The following is an 18,503-nucleotide window of genomic DNA, read 5'->3' as shown; positions in this document are numbered from 1 at the left end:
TTTGTAATTCGTTTGATTAATTGTGTGATATATACTTATTTGATCAATTTTACACTATAAACTTATTTCATGTCAATTTACTGACTCTAACATTTTATTTGTTTTATATAAAATTAATTATATTAATGATTTTTTTATATATTTACACTAACAGTATTGTGTAGTTCTCGTTATGAATTAGCTTTATGAAAAACCTTAGATATAGGAATTTCAGGTTGAAAATGTTGAAAATCCAATTATGTAACTCGATCATGTATATTGGTTATTCTGAGCAAGCAACAATTCATATATTAGACGTTTAAATGGTTGCTAGTAAGGTAGTTCTTCAGTGAAGTAAATTATTGCAAAGCCACTAACGTTTTCTGGTTTGTTTCCATGCTTTAAGAACCAAGCATTTCAAAGTGTTTTGTTCGGCAAGATCTACATAAAATATGTAATCTTGACCATTGTTTGATTTTGTTGGCGTAGAAGAAGAGCAATGTTAAACACTAACAGTATTGTGTAGTTTCTCATGATAATTTTAGTTACTGAGAATGCCCCGTTCTGATCACTCTGTTTTGAATTAGGGAGGATGAGCTCAAGGGAACTACTTCACTGAACGTGACAACCAAGCAGTGGCGAAGCTAGCCAAAAAATTTAACGGGGTCAATAAATTAAGTTATGGGTTTTATGTTAATTTTGAGCATATGTTACCGGGGTCAATATAATGATTTTACAACATTTCACTAACTTTCTCATCAAAAATACAAATAAATTTTTCTGTAACAAAAATTCTTAGGGGTTAGATGACCCCCCTCCTTACACTCTACCTCCGCCACTGCAACCGAGTATCCCCAATTCTGTTGCGCAAGGGAGCTGAAGGGAACTGTTAATAAGGTATTAAATAAGGTGACCACTCTTATCGAGTACTTATTTCGAATATTGGCTGTTTGCAAAACTCTCTGTTTTGAACGTGAGTTGTAAAGTAAATTGTTAGAATCTCATTAATTCTGTTTAGTCTCTCTGTTTTGTTCAACTCTGATTTATATTTTGTCATCGTCAAACAACTTTGTTAGTGTTGAAAAAGTCTGTTTATAACGTGAGTTGTAAAGTAAATTGTTAGAATCTCATTAATTCTGTTTAGTCTCTCAATTGTTAGAATCTCATTAATTCTGTTTAGACTCTCTGTTTTGTTCAACTCTGATTTATATTTTGTCATCGTCAAACAACTTTGTTAGTGTTGAAAAAGTCTGTTTATAACGTGAGTTGTAAAGTAAATTGTTAGAATCTCATTAATTCTGTTTAGTCTCTCTGTTTTGTTCAACTCTGATTTATATTTTGTCATCGTCAAACAACTTTGTTAGTGTTGAAAAAGTCTGTTTATAACGTGAGTTGTGAAATATTCATTCGAACAATTTACTTGCTCGAAGGAAGACGTTGTAGAGGTTAAAATTAGGCATGGGCATTCGGGGTCCCAATCGGGTTTCGGTTTTATCCATTTAGGTTTTGGTTTATCGGGTTTATCAAGATCAACCCCATTCGGGTTATATAAAAGTTCGGTTCGGGATCGGTACGGGTTCTATCGGGTTCGGGTCGGAGTTAGTAAATCTTTAAAGAACCCGTATAGCCCATTGTACTTTCGGGTTCGGGTCCTAATCGGTTCTTCGGTTTAAAAATATCTGATTTGTACCTATTTTGTAACTAAAACATAAATGAAATCGGTTCTTTAGATTTAAAATACATGATTTGTACATATTTAAATAGCCAAAACATAAGTAAAATCGATTCAAAAATAAGAAAAAACATCAAACATGATCATTCAAAATCAAGCGAAAGATAAACGTAGTTAGTGATAAAAAGAAAACCAGATAAATGAAATTATAAAACAAAAACTAAGTTCTCATGAAATTGAGAAACATTATTCAATGAAAACAAATCCAAAATCTAAACTTCAGGCTTCAACCGCCACATTTCACCATCAACCTTCATATAATAGATAATTATTTTAGAAGTTCAATAATATCTTAAAGTATTTTGGATACATATTAAGAATTAAGATCATATTTGTTAGAAGTTCTTTTTGTGATTTTAAATGTTCCGGATTCTATCGGATATCCATTTAGGTTCGGTTCGGTTCGGATAATACTCATAACCCAAATACCAAAAAAAAACAGGATCCATTCGGTATTTTGTCGGGTTCGGATCGGTTCAGATTCATTTTTATCGGATCGGGTTCGGTTTATTTGCCCAGCCCTAGTTAAAATGTTGAATTACAATCACAATAATTTAATTTACGTGACTCAGCAATAATTTTTTTTTAGTAACGTGTTTATAACAATTTTCTTTTTGACAACAACGTAAATTAACCTTTATATTATATGTTAATGTGCTTATAATAAAAGATATTATTTTAATTATGTCCAATGTCATATTATGAAAATCCTCCTATATATTAAATGAAAAATCACTTAATTGATTTTGTTTATTTGTCATCCACTAGTGAATACTTAAGAAATTGTTATAATTTGATTGATTGATGATTTTTATTTTGATTTATTTTAATTGGATCTAAAAATTAAAGGTAAGTCTAGAATCAATTAATATCATTTGTCAAATAGTCTAAATGATATTACAAATAATGATTTATGGTAATTAATTGTTGAATAATGTTTGATCAATTATTTATATGTATATATAAGATAATATAATGAACAATTTTTGTATAGAAATAAATAGAATAATTTTATATTTTACATAAAATTTATATACATATATAAGTATATAATAACTAGCAATGTATAAAAAAGTTCATATGTGCTTTATAAGTCATTTATAAAGATTTAAAACCCATTTATAAAATTAATTATCATTACTCACAAAATCATTTTATGAGGATTTGAAAATTATTTATAAGAAAAAATTAGAAAATTTGGAGAACGAAGAGAAATTTGCAATATAAAAATGTTTTCTATTTAATTACAAGTAAAATAAAGTCATGTGGTTGTTACATATCAGTATAAATGTGTCATTATTGCAATGTACATAGAAGACAAAACATGTGAGAACTTTGCAATTATAAAATGTTTTATGATTAATTCAAGAGATCATTATATAGTAGATAAGGTAATATGATGGCTGAAAAAAATCTACGATGAGTTTTTGATTTATTGATTGTATGGTTTGTGTTATTATTTAGAGAGTAATAGAGATATTTAACAAAAAATATGTAAGAAAATTAGGAAGACATAAGCAATGCATGTTAAATGTGATAAAAATAAAGAAATGATAATGAGAGCAAATACGAAGTGGCCGACGGATACAAATATGAAGAAGATGTATAATATGTGTTGGAGAAATTAATGTGATAATTGCATATGTAATTCTACCGGCATTTGTTATTACTAAATATTCATCCGTTATTTTGTATCAAAATTATGAAAACTTTGCAAATGAAAATCACTTTGCGTCAAAATTAAATAAGGTGATAAATAAGATAATGCTATGATTATAAAATGCTTTAAAATAGATTTTTTGGTTCAGTGATCGTGAGTTTGTTAATCATTTGATTAAGATCATGCACAATAAATATTTTTATCGACTTAGATTAGTATTATTGAATAATCACTAAATCTCACATTTCTATAAATATAACACAAAATTTTTAGATTTTAAAATATTTTGAGTTTAAAATCATCTTTTTATATTTCTAATTATTATTCAAAACTTATGGCATTATATCTATAATATAAATTTTCATACAATATTTATATCCGTGAATTTGCGGACAACCACCAAGTACTTTAGTAAGAGAAGTATCTTTTATATTAAAGACGTGAGAAGACCTTCTCTGCTGACACATCAACATATAATGTCATTCTTGTGAATAATTTACACATTAAGATTACTTATTAAAAATGTTTCACTTTTAATACATTAGGAGATGTTGCAGTCATGAAATAATATTAAAATTTATATCTTAAGAAGACCAAATAAAATAGTTACTTTCCAGTAAAAATATATAATTAATGGGAATTGATCACTCAATAGGTTGAAGAAACCAAATTTTACCAAAGGAACTCTGGTTCGAGATTCCCATCACATCAATAATAACAACTTAAAGAAATACTTATATACAGTTTTTTTCTTTACTTATAGATTTTTTTTTAACTTATAAATAGTTAAATAGGCTTAAAAATAAAATCTCCAAAAAACCCATCAAGAACATAGGAGGTGTAGGATCCTCTCAAACATTTCCGAATGGATTATTTGGATCTGAAAACTTGATGTCAAGGTCCAAAGGAGGTTCATTACGGCCACCACGATCATTAACGCCAAGAAAGTCCAAAGTCCGCCTATCAGGGCCTCCCATGCTTAGATTGTTTCCGAAACGATGGTCGTCGAAAATGCTGCTACCGGGCCTGCCTTGATGATCACTTGTCGCAGCTAGAGAGTTCATTTGACCTTGAAAGTTTACATTACCATTGCCTCCGAAGTTATTAGCGGCCACACTTGACCCTCTAAGCAGAGCAGGAGGAACGTTGTTGTCACCATGGTTGAAAAGAGGAGCACCTGTCTGATCAGAGAGGTTCTGAGTGTTGGCTTGAAAGTATCCGGGATTGAACAAGTTGTCATTGTTGTTGTTGCTGTTGATCAGACCGTGCTGGTTCATGAGATTCTGGTCGTTCCGTGCCAACAGTCCTTGGTTCGAAGGGTATTGCATGGGGAAATTAGTAGGAACATGGTTAGGGTTTGTGGACTGAGGAAAAATGTCTTCAAACTTTTGGGACGATGAACGGTTCAGATTGTGACCTGGAGCTAGAGGGGCAAACCCAATGTTTGAGTTGTTACCAAAATGGTTGTGAGAGACGGCAGAAGAAGCACCGTCGTAAAAGCCATGTCTGCTACTGCCATCATTTCCACCAGCAGCTGCTAGCATTTCCGTGAAGCTCAAGTTAGGGTTTCCTGAACGGATCGATCGATGGGTATATGTACAAAAACGCATCGATCGATGTATATCCCGACGAAGTACTCCTTCGGTATATTCCGAGAAGATTTTTGTCGTTTTAGACTTCGGCACACAGATTAAAAAAACATTTAATTTTGTATATTTACTAGATAAAAACGTCATTACCAATACACTTAACCACATTTCAACCAACTGAAAAATAGATTGAAATATAAAATCATTCAATTTTGCATTGAAATTATAAAACGACATTTATTTTGAAACAAAAATTTTGTCCTACAACGACAAATAATCTGAAAGAGGAAGTATGTAATTAAGATAAGCTCAATGTTATCAATTCACCGTAAAAAATATATTTGAATTTGGAATAACAAATGTTAATGGCTATAGACTATAACATGTATGAGTACCAACACGTTTTTAATGTTTTTATCACACTAGTATAACCGATTCTTATTCAAAATGATTCATAATATGAACAAAACTATCAAAAGGAAAAAAAAAGTTATAGAATGGAACCAAGAAAGACGTTATATAGTTAATTACCTAGAGAATTTGGTATCACAAACACATCGATACTCTTTGGTACCACAAATCTTAGAGTGGGCTTTGCAATCAGATTCAACAGCGTAACACTTATCGCATTTCTCGCATTTAAACTTCTTCTCACCGTGCTTCCGGTAATAATGCTTCTTGATTCCTGTGAGGTCTCCGAGAGCACGTGACGGATCATGGTAGACGCACGTGGGCTCCGGACAAACATACACCTTCCTCCTTACTTCTTCGTCAGACTTTTGTTTCAGGTTAAATGGAAGGTTGTGTCCTCTCTTGTGAAGCTGGAGATTCTGTTCTCTTTGAAATCGTTTTTTGCATACTTCACATTGGAACCTGTTCGTCGCCATTATCTCTTCGGGAGTCAAGGCTATCACTTCAGCATCTGGACCTTATGAATCACCACAATACAATCCATTAGCCAAGAGACAACGATATATAAGTAATTGAATAGACTAATCTTCTTGTAAAAAATATCTAACAATATAAAATATAATCTGGTCAAATGATGATAATATTAATACTTATATTATCGATAATAACTACAAAAAATGAATTAAGTCAAAGGTTATTTGGAACACTTCATTTATAACAGCATATGTTAATAAGAGATTAAGAGGTATTTACTTGGGTTTCCTGGTTTGTTTCTTAGTCTCCGGGGTGGTGGAGAAACGGAGTTGGGCCGTTGATTCATTGTCATCGCCGTCTCTTCACGGTTAAAGTTGTTTGCCCCGATGGCTAAGAGGGGGAAAGACTGAGTGGAGGATGATGAAATTGTATTGTTGTACGATGAAGACATCTTCTCAGGGTTTGCTTTTGCTTATTCTACAAAGATTCATTAAAAAAAAGATCCATTAGTAAAATAATTTGTAAAAAAAATGAAGGTAGAAATGAAATATGATTCATAATAAAACGAAAGCAAATATTTAGATGAACATGAACACGCCACAGAGATTGACGACATGAAAAGAGAAAAAAAAACCACTAGAAGACATTTACGAGTAGAACAAATATAATACCAAAGAGTTAGAATTCATTTGTAACTTTTTGAAAGAAGACATATAATAAGTTGTTTTCTATTGTACTCCTAGTGTTGAGGTGCAAAGAAAGAAACCAAGAAGAAAAGGTCAGTAAATAGCTAAAGTTTAGAGACAAAGAAAGACACCAAGTAGATGATGATGATAATGTTTGAGGGTGAAGAAGAAGAAGCCTTAGGCAAATTATATTTATAAGTACAAAAATACACACCTCAAAAAATCCTATCTCTGTCTCTTTCTCTGTTGCTCTGCTCTTTAATAATTAGAAGTGAATCTTGCAAAATATCTCAATATATATAGCCATTGTCCATTTCACCTTTTCCTAAAATGACTTTAATACATTAATTAATTTTTAATACGTTTCAACTCTGTAACCGTTAGGTAATTAATTATTGAAAATTAGTTGTAGATATCGAAATCACTGTTCAGACTTATCCATTGTAATTTTGACCATCATTAATTAGCTATTGTAAGTATAAGACATATTAAAATATTATTATTTTATTTTCAAATTATTAAATTTACGTATTTAACGTTTTGGTCATAAAATAAAAAAAATATATATTGTTGCTTAAACTATTATAAAATCGTATTAAATTCACTTAATTTTCATAGAAGCATAATATCAAAATTTTAAAATCATAGTTTTAAAAAAAGCTGTTTTAGAATATTTGGTTAATTATAATTCTAAACCATTTAAGAAGAAGTTTATTGTATAATTTTTTAAAAAAAAATCTTTCACTTCATTTAAATCGTATCTCTTTGTTTTTAACCAACTAAAACATTCACTATTTCTTATATATTTTTTTCTACCTTGAAGGTTATACTTTAAATAAGAAAATATTACTAATTTTGTTCAATCATAATATTTAGTGTCATACCCATTCAAAATGTATGATTTGATATAGTTTGTTAAAGATGATTAAAAGTGTGAGATATTTTTTAAATAATGCACAAATGGTTTAATTGGCATAACTAAATTTTATCTAAAATAATCTAATTAAACTATACAAAATGTCTTTGGCATTTAGAAATGATGTTTAATAAGAAAATAAAGAAAACCAGTTTGAACAAAAATAGTATATTATAACTCATTAACTTTTGTTAAAACAAAATACCAATTATTACTATTTATGACTCATTAATACTTAGTTGTTCTAGTTTGCTTATGGTAATAAAAGTGCTAACTCAATAATTACTATTTATGACTCTATTCATTTAAAAGTTAAAACTATTATTATCCTATTGATTACAATACTTTATTTATATAATAACATTAAGTGTTATTAAAATTTACAATCTTATTTAACATGTGAAAATGTATATATTGGATATAAATAATAATTTTCATTAAAATAATTATATTCTTCACATTACATATACATACACGTGTTCTTCAGTAATATTATTGGATTAATTCAAAGTTAATATTTTTGACTTTCTATTAAAACCTTATTAATATCATAATAAATATTTATTACTAATTCATATGTAATTTTGATCTTTTATTATTTTATATTAGTTCATTTATATGTATTGTATTTTTATTCTACAAATTTACTACTGATAAAAAAAAGTTATGTAAGTAATCTAAATTTCAAGCTTACAAGTGTGCTTTATTGTATAACACTAGCAATTTATTATACGATAACTAAAATCTTAATTATATACATGTGTTATAACACAATTTTTTTACTCTTGACTAACAAAATGAAAAGATATTGACCTTTTAGTCTTTCTTTTTTCTTGTGTAAAAATCCTTAATCTAACTAAAGTATATAGATTTAAATGATTATTGAATCTAACAAAAGCACCATAGTGACCATTATAATATAAAAAAAGTTAACCCAGCAAAGTTAACAGATGACGGAATCATATTTAAGCTCATAGTGACCATTTAGTACAAACATCATTAATCCAACAAAATTAATTGAGATTTTTATAATATTAAATTTCAAATATTTTAAGGACTCAAAATTTAAAACCTGCAATAATCTGATGATAGATATTTTTTTTTTCAATTCGTAGCAGATAAAATATCACAAATTTTTCATTCTCTCAAAAGAACAAATCTAAATACACCTTAAAAGTTAAAACACAGCAACATAGGATAAGTTTAATAGATATGAATTTGTCATTCCCACGTAGCAGAGATCATGGAATTGGCAACACCAGATTGCTCCAAGGTTAAGTTAGATTCATACTCCAACGTCTTTGATTCACCTGGAATCGCCTGTGTTAGCTTCAGTGGCTTCTTCCTCTCTGATTCCTCAAGCTGAGAATAGCAGAAAGACCAGAGAAGCTACAATAGGAGACGACAGCAACAAGATCTCAGAAAACCTCAGACAAATGAACAGAACACTAAGAGTCAATGTTTGTTTCTTAAGAGGACTTGCAGACCTGAATTGAGTCTGTCTTGAGGAAGTTCCTCTGGACTCTCTGTCCGTTGGGTAAACGGATCCCAACTCTGCATTGAACGCTGCGGTCGCCTCCCTTTGGTTCTTCCGGGAGAGGTGGGAACGTTGGCAGCACCGTCGTTGTAACAGCTTCAACCGCTACTTCTTCTTCAGGCGTTATTGCTGATTTGTCATCTGAAGATTCTTTCATGTCGTTGTCTTCCAAGGAAGCAGCCAATGCTCGTTGCAGTTCTTCTTCTTCCTCATCTTTTGCAGCAACCTCTAAAGGAGGAACAAGTCAGTTTCAAAAGACCAAATCAGTTGCGGAAAAGTTTTTTAAAACTAAGTAAACCTTTGGGTTTGGAATGAGGAGCCAATGAGAAGCTGCCTCTTGGCCGCTTCTTTGAGAGAGAAGCAAAGTGCTCACGAGGACCACCGTCCATGAACGGAACCAAATCCTCTAGCAAGGTCTCGGGTTCGACCATCCCAGACCACATTCTCATCTTTTGACCAGTGGTGGGATCAATCACAAGCACCACAGGAATGGATTCGAGCTTGTAGTAAGTGCAAACCTTCCTTCCTTCCGTGGTATCATCATAGACCTTCGCACCGGAAAAAAGGCAGGACTTTAAACCAATTCTGTAAAAAGAAGAGTTTCGGTTTAACCAATTCTATACTATTAATACCTGCCAGAAGATGAAGTTGGCCTTGATAGTCTGAGAAACAGCTTCATTTGCCCAAGTATCTCGATTTAGCTTTGAGAAACAAAAAAAAATTGGAAGTGAGTGATTGAGTTTGCTTAGCTTAGATGTGACAATCATTAAGGAAGTTTTAGAGAGTAACCATGTGAGAGCTAAACTCCGTGGTAGATTGGAGGTTGACGAGAAGCCATTTATCTTGAGAAGATGAAGTAGCTTTTGCCTGTGAATAGAGGAGGTCTAGAGATTAAAGAAAGCAGACAAGCAATTTAGCAAAAGCGAGAAACTTTGCAGAGGAACCTGTTCAAAGGAGCCGTGCAACATAAGATGGAAAGGAGGACGGTACAACGAGGCCAAGCTATCACGAGGAGCTGATGCTGCCTCTGGTGCAGAAGCTGAGCCTGAGGCAGAGGAAGCACCCTCGTCTGGCTCCCAAATTCCGGGGCTTTTTGGTTCTTCGCTGAAGTTACGGAAAGCAATCAAAGAAGCTGGTTCACGCTGCGAGCTTCCCACCCTCGTAGCCCTAATCACAAATGCAAGTGAATTAGAACTTAGAAAGAGTATACCATCAGCATAAACGGTACGGAACTAGCAGGAAGACAAAGTCTTTTTGACCAGAGCCCACCTGATTTTGATTTCGCAGAGTATTAACTTAATCTAGATATTAATCATGATTCTGTTTAGTAGTTAAGATCCTAAGTAGTGAGGGTGAAAAAAAAGGAGAGACTAACCCATAATACATAGAGTCACCATAAAGAGTCTCCCTCACAACAGGTAAAGGAGCACGCACTTCATCTACCTCGTTCTGCATCCTTTCATTTCCTGTTTCACCCGCCCTATTAAACATAAACATCAAAACCATCAGGTTCAACAAACCAAAAAGAATAAAACTTTACAAACAAAAAAAAACGAATATTATAGCATTGATTCATACCCCCAAGACTGTGCAGCCATGGGATCGTCGACCGTTGGCTGAGTGTGTGTACCACCAGATGGAAGAACACCAACTTCGCCTCCCACGTAGAAAAGCTGGATAGCTTCCTCAAGTTTCCAGCTTGTTGCCTTTCATAGAACAAAATCATCCTAATGTTAGTAGTTCTTACACAAGTGTAGAGAAGCAAAACAAACTATAAAATCAACAGAAGCGTGGTGAGTCACCAACCAATCAGTCAAAAACAAAATAAGTTCCAGACAAAAAAACTATAAAGCAGCTAAAAAGAAAACATAAACTCTCAATCACAATGCCAGATCGTAACACCACAGAGATAAAACTCAATCTAATCTCCATCGCAGAGATCATATTACAAACAAAAACGAACAATCTGCGTTCCAATCTAGGGTTTCAAACTCGACATCCCAAAAGTGTCAGTCTTTCGATATTATCTAAAGCCCTAAGCTGAAATCAGAAACTCAATCAAGGGTAAGCTCACTCAGACCAATCACATCAGTTGACTAGAAACAGACAAAATCTACGAACCTCTAAGAACTGGCGAGCAGTTTCAGATGTCTGCCCGACAGCGATCTCAAGGAAAGAGGAGACTAATCTCTCCTGCTCAGTCGAAGAGAGCATTCCCTCCATTGCTGCTCAACTCCGACAAACAAACCCTGAAGAAGAAGAATTAAAAAAAAAAAACATCTAAATATGTGAGAAACACCAAAAAAGGCGATTTTTTTTCGAATGATCTGGAGAAAATAAGAAATACCCAATGAATCTATTACCAAAGAATCGGACTTTCTACGGAGATGAATCTGTAGAGTCGAAGCCTGCCGGAGGAGAAGGAAAGAGATACACCGATGATATTTGTTCTCACTGCCAACAATATTATTTACACGCATATATATCTCTCTCTATCTCGTATTTGTCACCTGAAAAGACGATTTTAGCCTTACAAGTAAAGTTATTTTTTCACGGTAAGTGGGGGGGTTGTTTGTGACATTTCCCAAACGCAAACACGCATGTGAAATTGGCCCATCATTAAATGTAACTATCAAGTTCATTTTAAGGCATTGTCCCACATTATTAGTCTTTAATCATATCATTAACTTGTAGTATAACTAATACCTCCATTACTATTTAAGTTTAAAATTTTCATACTCATTCCCTTTCACCAAGATGCATATTTTTTATAAAAAAAAAAATTCAAAAGATATTTTTATATTTTTAATCTATTTTTATCAATTTATAATAATTAAATTATAAATTTCAAAAAAAAAATTATTAATTTTTTATTGGTTAAAATTATGAGAAAGAGATAATCACAAAGTTTTAAGTAATTATAATTAATATTCTATCCGTTTCAAAACCTTACATATTTTAGGTTTTTAACACATTTTAATAAACACACATTAAATTTGCATTTTTGGTGATTTTATTTTTCTATAATTTTAAACCAATAAAAATTCAATAAGTGTAATTAAGTTTTCTGAAATTTGTAATTAGTTAATAAACATACATTGAAAATGTAAAAATAGATTTTTTTTGAAACAAATTTTTTTTTTTTAATATGTAACTTTACGAAAGAGAGGGAGAGTTCAAACCAAGTAACATAAAGAAAGAGTTCAAAGCGAACAAAAGTGAAATCTTTTAAACGGCTGCACAGCATATAAATCAAACCTTTTTGTATATATGTGCGTTTGTTAACAAATTTATAAACTTTTGCTTCATTTATCCAAAGAATATTATCACTACAAAGTTAAAAAAAATAAAAAATAAGGGGCCAATTTGCCTGAGAAAGTAAAAAGAACTGTGTTATCTTCTGTGTTCTCTGCTCTATGAGTGTACCAATGAACAAAGCCCTTATGCTGGTTTTGATCTCTCTCGAGGTGGAATCCGCAACCATGACTTCATTGACTCATACACAGCGAATCCTATTGCAACCGATGGAACAATCTAACAAACACAAACACAAATCAGTGGAAACAGATTCAGATTTTTTGGAGCTATTCTCTTATTAAAACACTTTGAAAATTGAAAACTTTGTATCGGATTTACCTTAATGTAGTTGATGCTTAGACCAGCAAACAACTGCCTCCAACCCTGAGTTCGAACAATCGTGTTCTTGTAACGTTTGTTGCTGCCATCACCCGTCATAGGCAGCAGATTCTCCACCTGTTGTCACACGAGAAACCATATAGATTTGGAAAAATTATTGCAAAGTTTGAATCTTGTTTCTAGTTTGATTATTATTATTATTTTAACCTGCATTTGTCTCCTGACAACATCTAATGGGTAAGTCAAGGTCTGGCCAAATAAACCAGCTAAGCACCACAAGGTAGATGCATTCGAACAGAGTTTTGATGCTCTTCAGGAACATGTCTTTTCAGTTCTTCGTATATGTAGAACTTAAGCCCCGCGTATGGAAGTATGCCGGTCAGCGTTGGCCCTGCGAAACACACACAGGAAAGTCCAAATCTTTATTATCATCTTCAAATCCAAATTATAGAATATATTCAATGCGCACACACATAAATAAATAAAAAGTTCAAGAGTCATTTTGTTAAGCTGAATCAACAGTTTAGACTAATAAATTTCTTATAGAGTTGGTGTTGCCTTGCTCCTAACGTCTAATAACTACTCCCTTTGTTCTTAAAAGTATGATGTTTTACCGAATTTTGATGTTCTAATATATAAGACGTTTTCAATTTTCTAGGTAATTTTTACTTTATTAAAAATTGTTTACCCAATCATATTTTAATAGTCTATTTTGTAATTGGTTAAACACCATTAATTTATAGTTTTAATGATATTTTTTAGATAAAAAAATAGTTTTTTAATATGTGTGTTTCTACCTAAACACGTTATATTTAAGAACAGAGTAAGTATCGACGAAGTGGCTGCCTCCGCCAACTTGAAATAGTACAGTTTAAACAATAATGCAAGCAACTTTTAGTTATGCCTCAGATATAACCCACGTGGTCCCCCTTCTTTGTAAGCCATTGTAAGGACACGTGTATCGAAGGCTTTTAGCAGTTTCTTAGGAAAACCACGAAAACATAAAAATCGGTAACCAAAAGTGCCAGTTAAAGATCGATGTTTGAGTGATTCTTGTACTGTTTTGCGGGCCCCACGACACGTGGCGGCCCGCGGAACCATTTATTTATTTTTTTTAATAAATCAGATAAGATAGAAAAAAAAAAAAAATTTAGAAACCCATTTTGGGTTTCACCTGATAATCATGGTCTAAACACCTCTCTAATGCCTGAATATGGAGGTTGGCGGTAAAAGCCATTGGTACCACCTCGGAAACTCTGTCCTGTCAGAAACCTTTATACACACAATAATAACAGCGATCAGGAGAGAAACTAAAAAAATATTTGTCATTCCCAGTTAACCAACAATAGAAGCTCAAGATAATCAAATTCAGTCACCTGGTAAGCTAGCTTAGTACGAGCTAAATCGAGGGGATACGTGCACAAAACTGCAGTTCCACCTGCGGCTGAGCCCGCCACAAGATCAACAACGGGACCAGAACCTAAAGGAAGGGATAATCCGAATAACACTCGCCCCGTTTCCTCTTCAAGAGCTCAAGAAAGTCAGCGAGCGCAAACATAATAAGAGTTATGAAACATACTTGTAGAATCCGAGAGGACCGTCTCATTGTAAGACCTTCTTTAGTGAATGGGACACACCAAGGGACCTGAAGTGGTTTGTTCTAGTCTGGAGTTCGAAACCACAGGTATACACGATCATTACATGTATAAATTAGAGACATTGAAAACATAAAAATAAGATGAACAAAAAAAAGCCCACCTGCAATAGAATTTTGATCCTTTCCAAGGAGCAACAGCAGTTTTAGCAACTGCAAGGGTTTTAGCAAGAAAAGGCAATGTATCCACAAGGCTCATCACGTCAGCGGAGAGATGTGAAGAAACCATCTCAAAGTTATCAAAGAAGCTAAAGTCGGAGGGAGAATCTCTGCCTTCCTAATCCCATCTAAATCTAGGGTTTACGTTGGAGGCAGGTTTCTTCTCAAAACTCAAACTTGTGATGAAGCTGAGAGGTTTCAGAAACGAACACTGAAGCAGATTCTCCTCCTCCTCTGTGCGACGATCAACCACACAGAGAGTATCAAATCATTCCAATCGCATTAGAATAAAACTAATCTTCAATTGAAAGAGCGATTGAAGAAGAAGACAGGTGTTTTGATTCAAACTTGGTCTCTGCTCTGTTTTACTTATTGGTCGCGCATTCTCTCATAGGCGAAACAGAGATGCTTTCCTTTTTTACGAGGTAAAAGTATATTCCATGATATATTTGTTGGCCCATATCCATGAGGCCCGCTCTGTTTTAACTTCAATCGAATATCTCATTGTCCGAAATAATCAAATTTGGTGTAACAAAGACAAATACAATAACAAATAATCGAAATATTTTTTTTTGAAACGATCGCATTTGCATGCATGTTACGCAAATTTTCAATCATTTGTGTTAAATACAAAACGTTATATATGCTAATCTTAACAAAACGTTATATACACAAAAAAAATTGGCCTATCTGAGAAAGCGACGAGATGTCTTTTATAAAGGCCTGCCTTTTTTTTTGGTGAAGAGACAAGAAAGTTGATCAAGTCACTACTATTTGCTAGAGCCTCAAATGCCAGCCATGGAATCTCTCATCCCGACTCATGAGCAATGGCGGTTCTAATGGATGATTGGATCCTATAGACAATGCGTTTGAGCACGATTGATCCTAGAATGTTGGAGTAAGTTGTGTTTGACAGATCGAGAATTATTAGGATGATGCTCATCATCATCAACACGAACCTTAGAGAAAAATCGCATCATAACTTGGTCTCGGTCTCTCTATTCCGCACGTAAAACAGAAAAGTGAATTTTCTTCTTTCCTTTTTGTTTATAAAAAAAAACTGATTATCTTTTCTTGTTAGGGAATATTGATCAAAAATGATATTTGAGATGTCGAGTGTTACAAGCCCCAAGAGGTTTCATCTACACAATCCAAAATTGGGTAAATTATAAATGAAAATAAGTAATGGAGGAAGAAAGAAAAGAGAACATCATAGCATCTCCAACATATCTCTATATTTGCCTCTATAATAGCATTTAAAGGTAAAATTACTCCAACTCTACTCTATTTCTTCCTCTAAAATAGAGATTGCTATTTTCACATCTATATTTAGAAGAAAAAGTAGCATTCATCTATAATAGAGACATAATTTTTTTATTCACAAAATGATCATTTAACTTTTTACTTTAACAATTATAACCAAAATAAATATTTTTAGTAAAAATGTACTATTTATATAAATATATAATCATACTTTTATTTACATAATAGTTTCTATAAAAATATTTAGTGTAAATAATATCATAATTTTATGAATGTTAAATTTAATTGGGTTGGTTTTCAACTTTCACAAATAAAATGTACTATTTGTAAAATTAGAAAAGAATATATCAAGAATATTTCTTTTTAGAAGAAGAAATAAAAAAATACACTGGAAACAAATTCATCTGTATTATAGAGTTCTCCTATTTTAGAAAAAAAAATAAGGAAATACATTGGAGATGGTCTAGTTAGCGATTATAGTTTTGTTTAATCTTATAATAATGTAGGTTGAAATTTGGGTCTGAAGACCTCTAACCAGCAATTATTTAGTGCAATTAGTTTGAAAGGAATAATTGACTACCAAAAAAATCAAAGTCAAAATTTGAAGAACACTAATGATCCGAAGTTTTTAATTAGAAAAACAGTTTATAGCCATACTAACAAAATAAGCCTCAACACCGACGAATGGTAATTTTTTATTTAGCAAATATAATTGGGAAAATTACCGATAAGGAACAAAACAACTATAGATTTGTCCCCTTATTATCAAATCATAAATCTTTGTCTCTATAGAATAAACAATAGTGAATACCCTATTTTGTCATTTTCTTTAAAATGTAGTTACCATAAAAAAAAATTTTTACTTTAATGAAATAGAAAGTAAGAGGAGTAAAAGTTTAAAAAAAAAAAAACAATTGTGTCGTCGTCTCCAACTCCTTTCTCAATTGAAGAAGATGCGATTTCGTTCGCCGTCGCCACCGTCTTGAGCTGGCCGTCTAAGTCTGTCGGAGAGGTTGAAATCGTCCAAAGAGAAGCGAACACTATCTTCATTGATCTTCTCTTTGTCACACTTTTTGTCATCTTCACTGTCAGGTACCTCAATATCTTCTTCTGAATCCATATCAGCTGCATCGCCAGACTCCATATCACCTGAATCGTCAGACTCCATAGGCTCTTCCTCTCTGTTAGGCGACTCAGTACCTTCTTCCGCTATGTTAGGGGCTTGAGTACTCACACACAACTGCGTCGAAGCTTTGTTCTTTACATATGTAAGAAAATTTCTAACTTGCCGATCACTGGTGATGATAACGGGTGGTGAGTTGATGCTATTGATCAAATTGGAAGGTAAATAACTCAGCTCTATATTGACCATGTTTACATCAATTCCAAAGTCTTCACACACCATAACCTTTAGGTTTTCAAAGCTTGAACTTGTGTCCAAAGTAAGTAACTTGCCTCCTTTTTCTTCATCAACAAGAAATCCCCATCCATTGTTCATCGATGATTTCCCCAAACCACATGAAGCATAGATGTTAATCTTCATATTTTAGAATGAAAAAAGATTGGAAGAACTAAAAAATGATGAAGAACTTCCACGTTTAATTTCAGAAATCGTGCTATGTTGAAGAAGAAGACTAGATTTTAGGAAAAAAAAATAAAAAAGGAAATAAAAAACATTTACTGAATATTTCCTAACCATTATTGGCTATATTTTTGGATTTTGTAATTTTATTAGGTAGAATTTGCATTCTATCTGTTTAGAAATTAGAAGGTCTGGTAGAATATTGTATACCACCAACGTAGACAAAAAGACAATTCGAATAATGCATTTCCTACCTTAGTAGATTAATTAATTTTTGTAGCACATCAAATCTACCAGTTATGTAGAGCATAGAGGGAATGAGGATTTTATATTCTTCCCTAGTAGTTGTTAATGTTTTCGGTGTATTGCGCATTCTACGGTTGGTAGATCACTATGTCTTTGTTAGATTATATATTCTAAACCTCCGTAGATGGTAGATCTGATTTTCTAACACATTTACTCCATTTTTGAAATTACTATTCAAACATTTTTTGAATCCAAATATATTTTTCTTATATGCAGTTGCTTATCTACATCAAATATACTACTATTTTTTCAGATTTTTTTGCATTTAAAAAAAATTGATATGAATTTTTATATACAAAAAGAGTAGTGAATGTCCAAAAGTGACAAAAGTTGATTTTATTGTAAGGGACAATACCTTACTTTAGTTGTTCTATATCGACAATTTTTCCAATATAATTGGGATTGACGTCACCGACGGATGGTAATTTTTTATTTAGCAAATATAATTGGGATTGACGTATAACTATTGTTTGGTTAATGAGACTTGCGATGCCCCTGAGTTGTCAATTTGTAGTGCTGTAAATAGCAAGACAAGGTCAGTTGCGTTAAAACAGATCATGTTGATATATATGTACCGTCGCTATTCATATGATTTCCCTTAATCTCTTAAAGGGAAACTAACTATTACAGTGTACAATTCCACATCCATCATTATAAAATACAACATTTCCTGATCACTATACCCATGTTTATGATTAGGATCAAAATTTTATTCATCGATCAGTAATTTTGTTTGGATCGCTAATATGTGTACGGACGACGGTAGACATAGATCAAGCATAAAAACATCATAATATTTGTATCCAAACGAAATTGTGTCTTAGTATTTTAAGGGGTTTCGATTAATAACTTTCTTGTTTTATTAACATCATGAATTAAACTTTGATGATACGTTAAAGAATTTACATGACATGTAGAC

At 32.4% G+C, this 18,503-nt stretch overlaps 2 protein-coding genes and 1 pseudogene across 2 annotated transcripts; all 3 read right to left on the bottom strand.

Moving 5' to 3' along the window:
• Window positions 1–4,217: 4,217 nt before the first annotated feature.
• LOC106294039 (protein indeterminate-domain 6, chloroplastic-like) lies at window positions 4,218–6,323 on the bottom strand. The gene is given in 3 exon segments (XM_013729653.1): window positions 4,218–5,007; window positions 5,475–5,888; window positions 6,125–6,323. Coding segments are annotated over 3 exon segments (1,371 nt in total). The 5' UTR covers window positions 6,297–6,323; the 3' UTR covers window positions 4,218–4,222.
• A 2,188-nt stretch (window positions 6,324–8,511) lies between these two features.
• Window positions 8,512–11,443, bottom strand: LOC106343171 (plant UBX domain-containing protein 7). Its single transcript, XM_013782319.1, has 10 exons — window positions 11,348–11,443; window positions 11,106–11,233; window positions 10,563–10,690; window positions 10,360–10,464; window positions 9,929–10,151; window positions 9,774–9,851; window positions 9,617–9,685; window positions 9,283–9,532; window positions 8,935–9,212; window positions 8,512–8,836 (listed from the first exon to the last, which is right to left on the bottom strand). The coding sequence occupies exons 2-10, from the start codon at window positions 11,205–11,207 to the stop codon at window positions 8,669–8,671; spliced, it is 1,401 nt and encodes a 466-aa protein (XP_013637773.1). The 5' UTR covers window positions 11,208–11,233; window positions 11,348–11,443; the 3' UTR covers window positions 8,512–8,668.
• A 907-nt stretch (window positions 11,444–12,350) lies between these two features.
• Window positions 12,351–14,615, bottom strand: LOC106294192 (annotated as a pseudogene).
• Window positions 14,616–18,503: the final 3,888 nt, after the last annotated feature.

The sequence above is a fragment of the Brassica oleracea genome, chromosome C5 (assembly GCF_000695525.1).
Source record: "Brassica oleracea var. oleracea cultivar TO1000 chromosome C5, BOL, whole genome shotgun sequence".
NCBI lineage: Eukaryota > Viridiplantae > Streptophyta > Magnoliopsida > Brassicales > Brassicaceae > Brassica > Brassica oleracea.
Note: the sequence above shows the minus strand (reverse complement) of the source record. Positions and strands in the feature narration are given on the sequence as shown.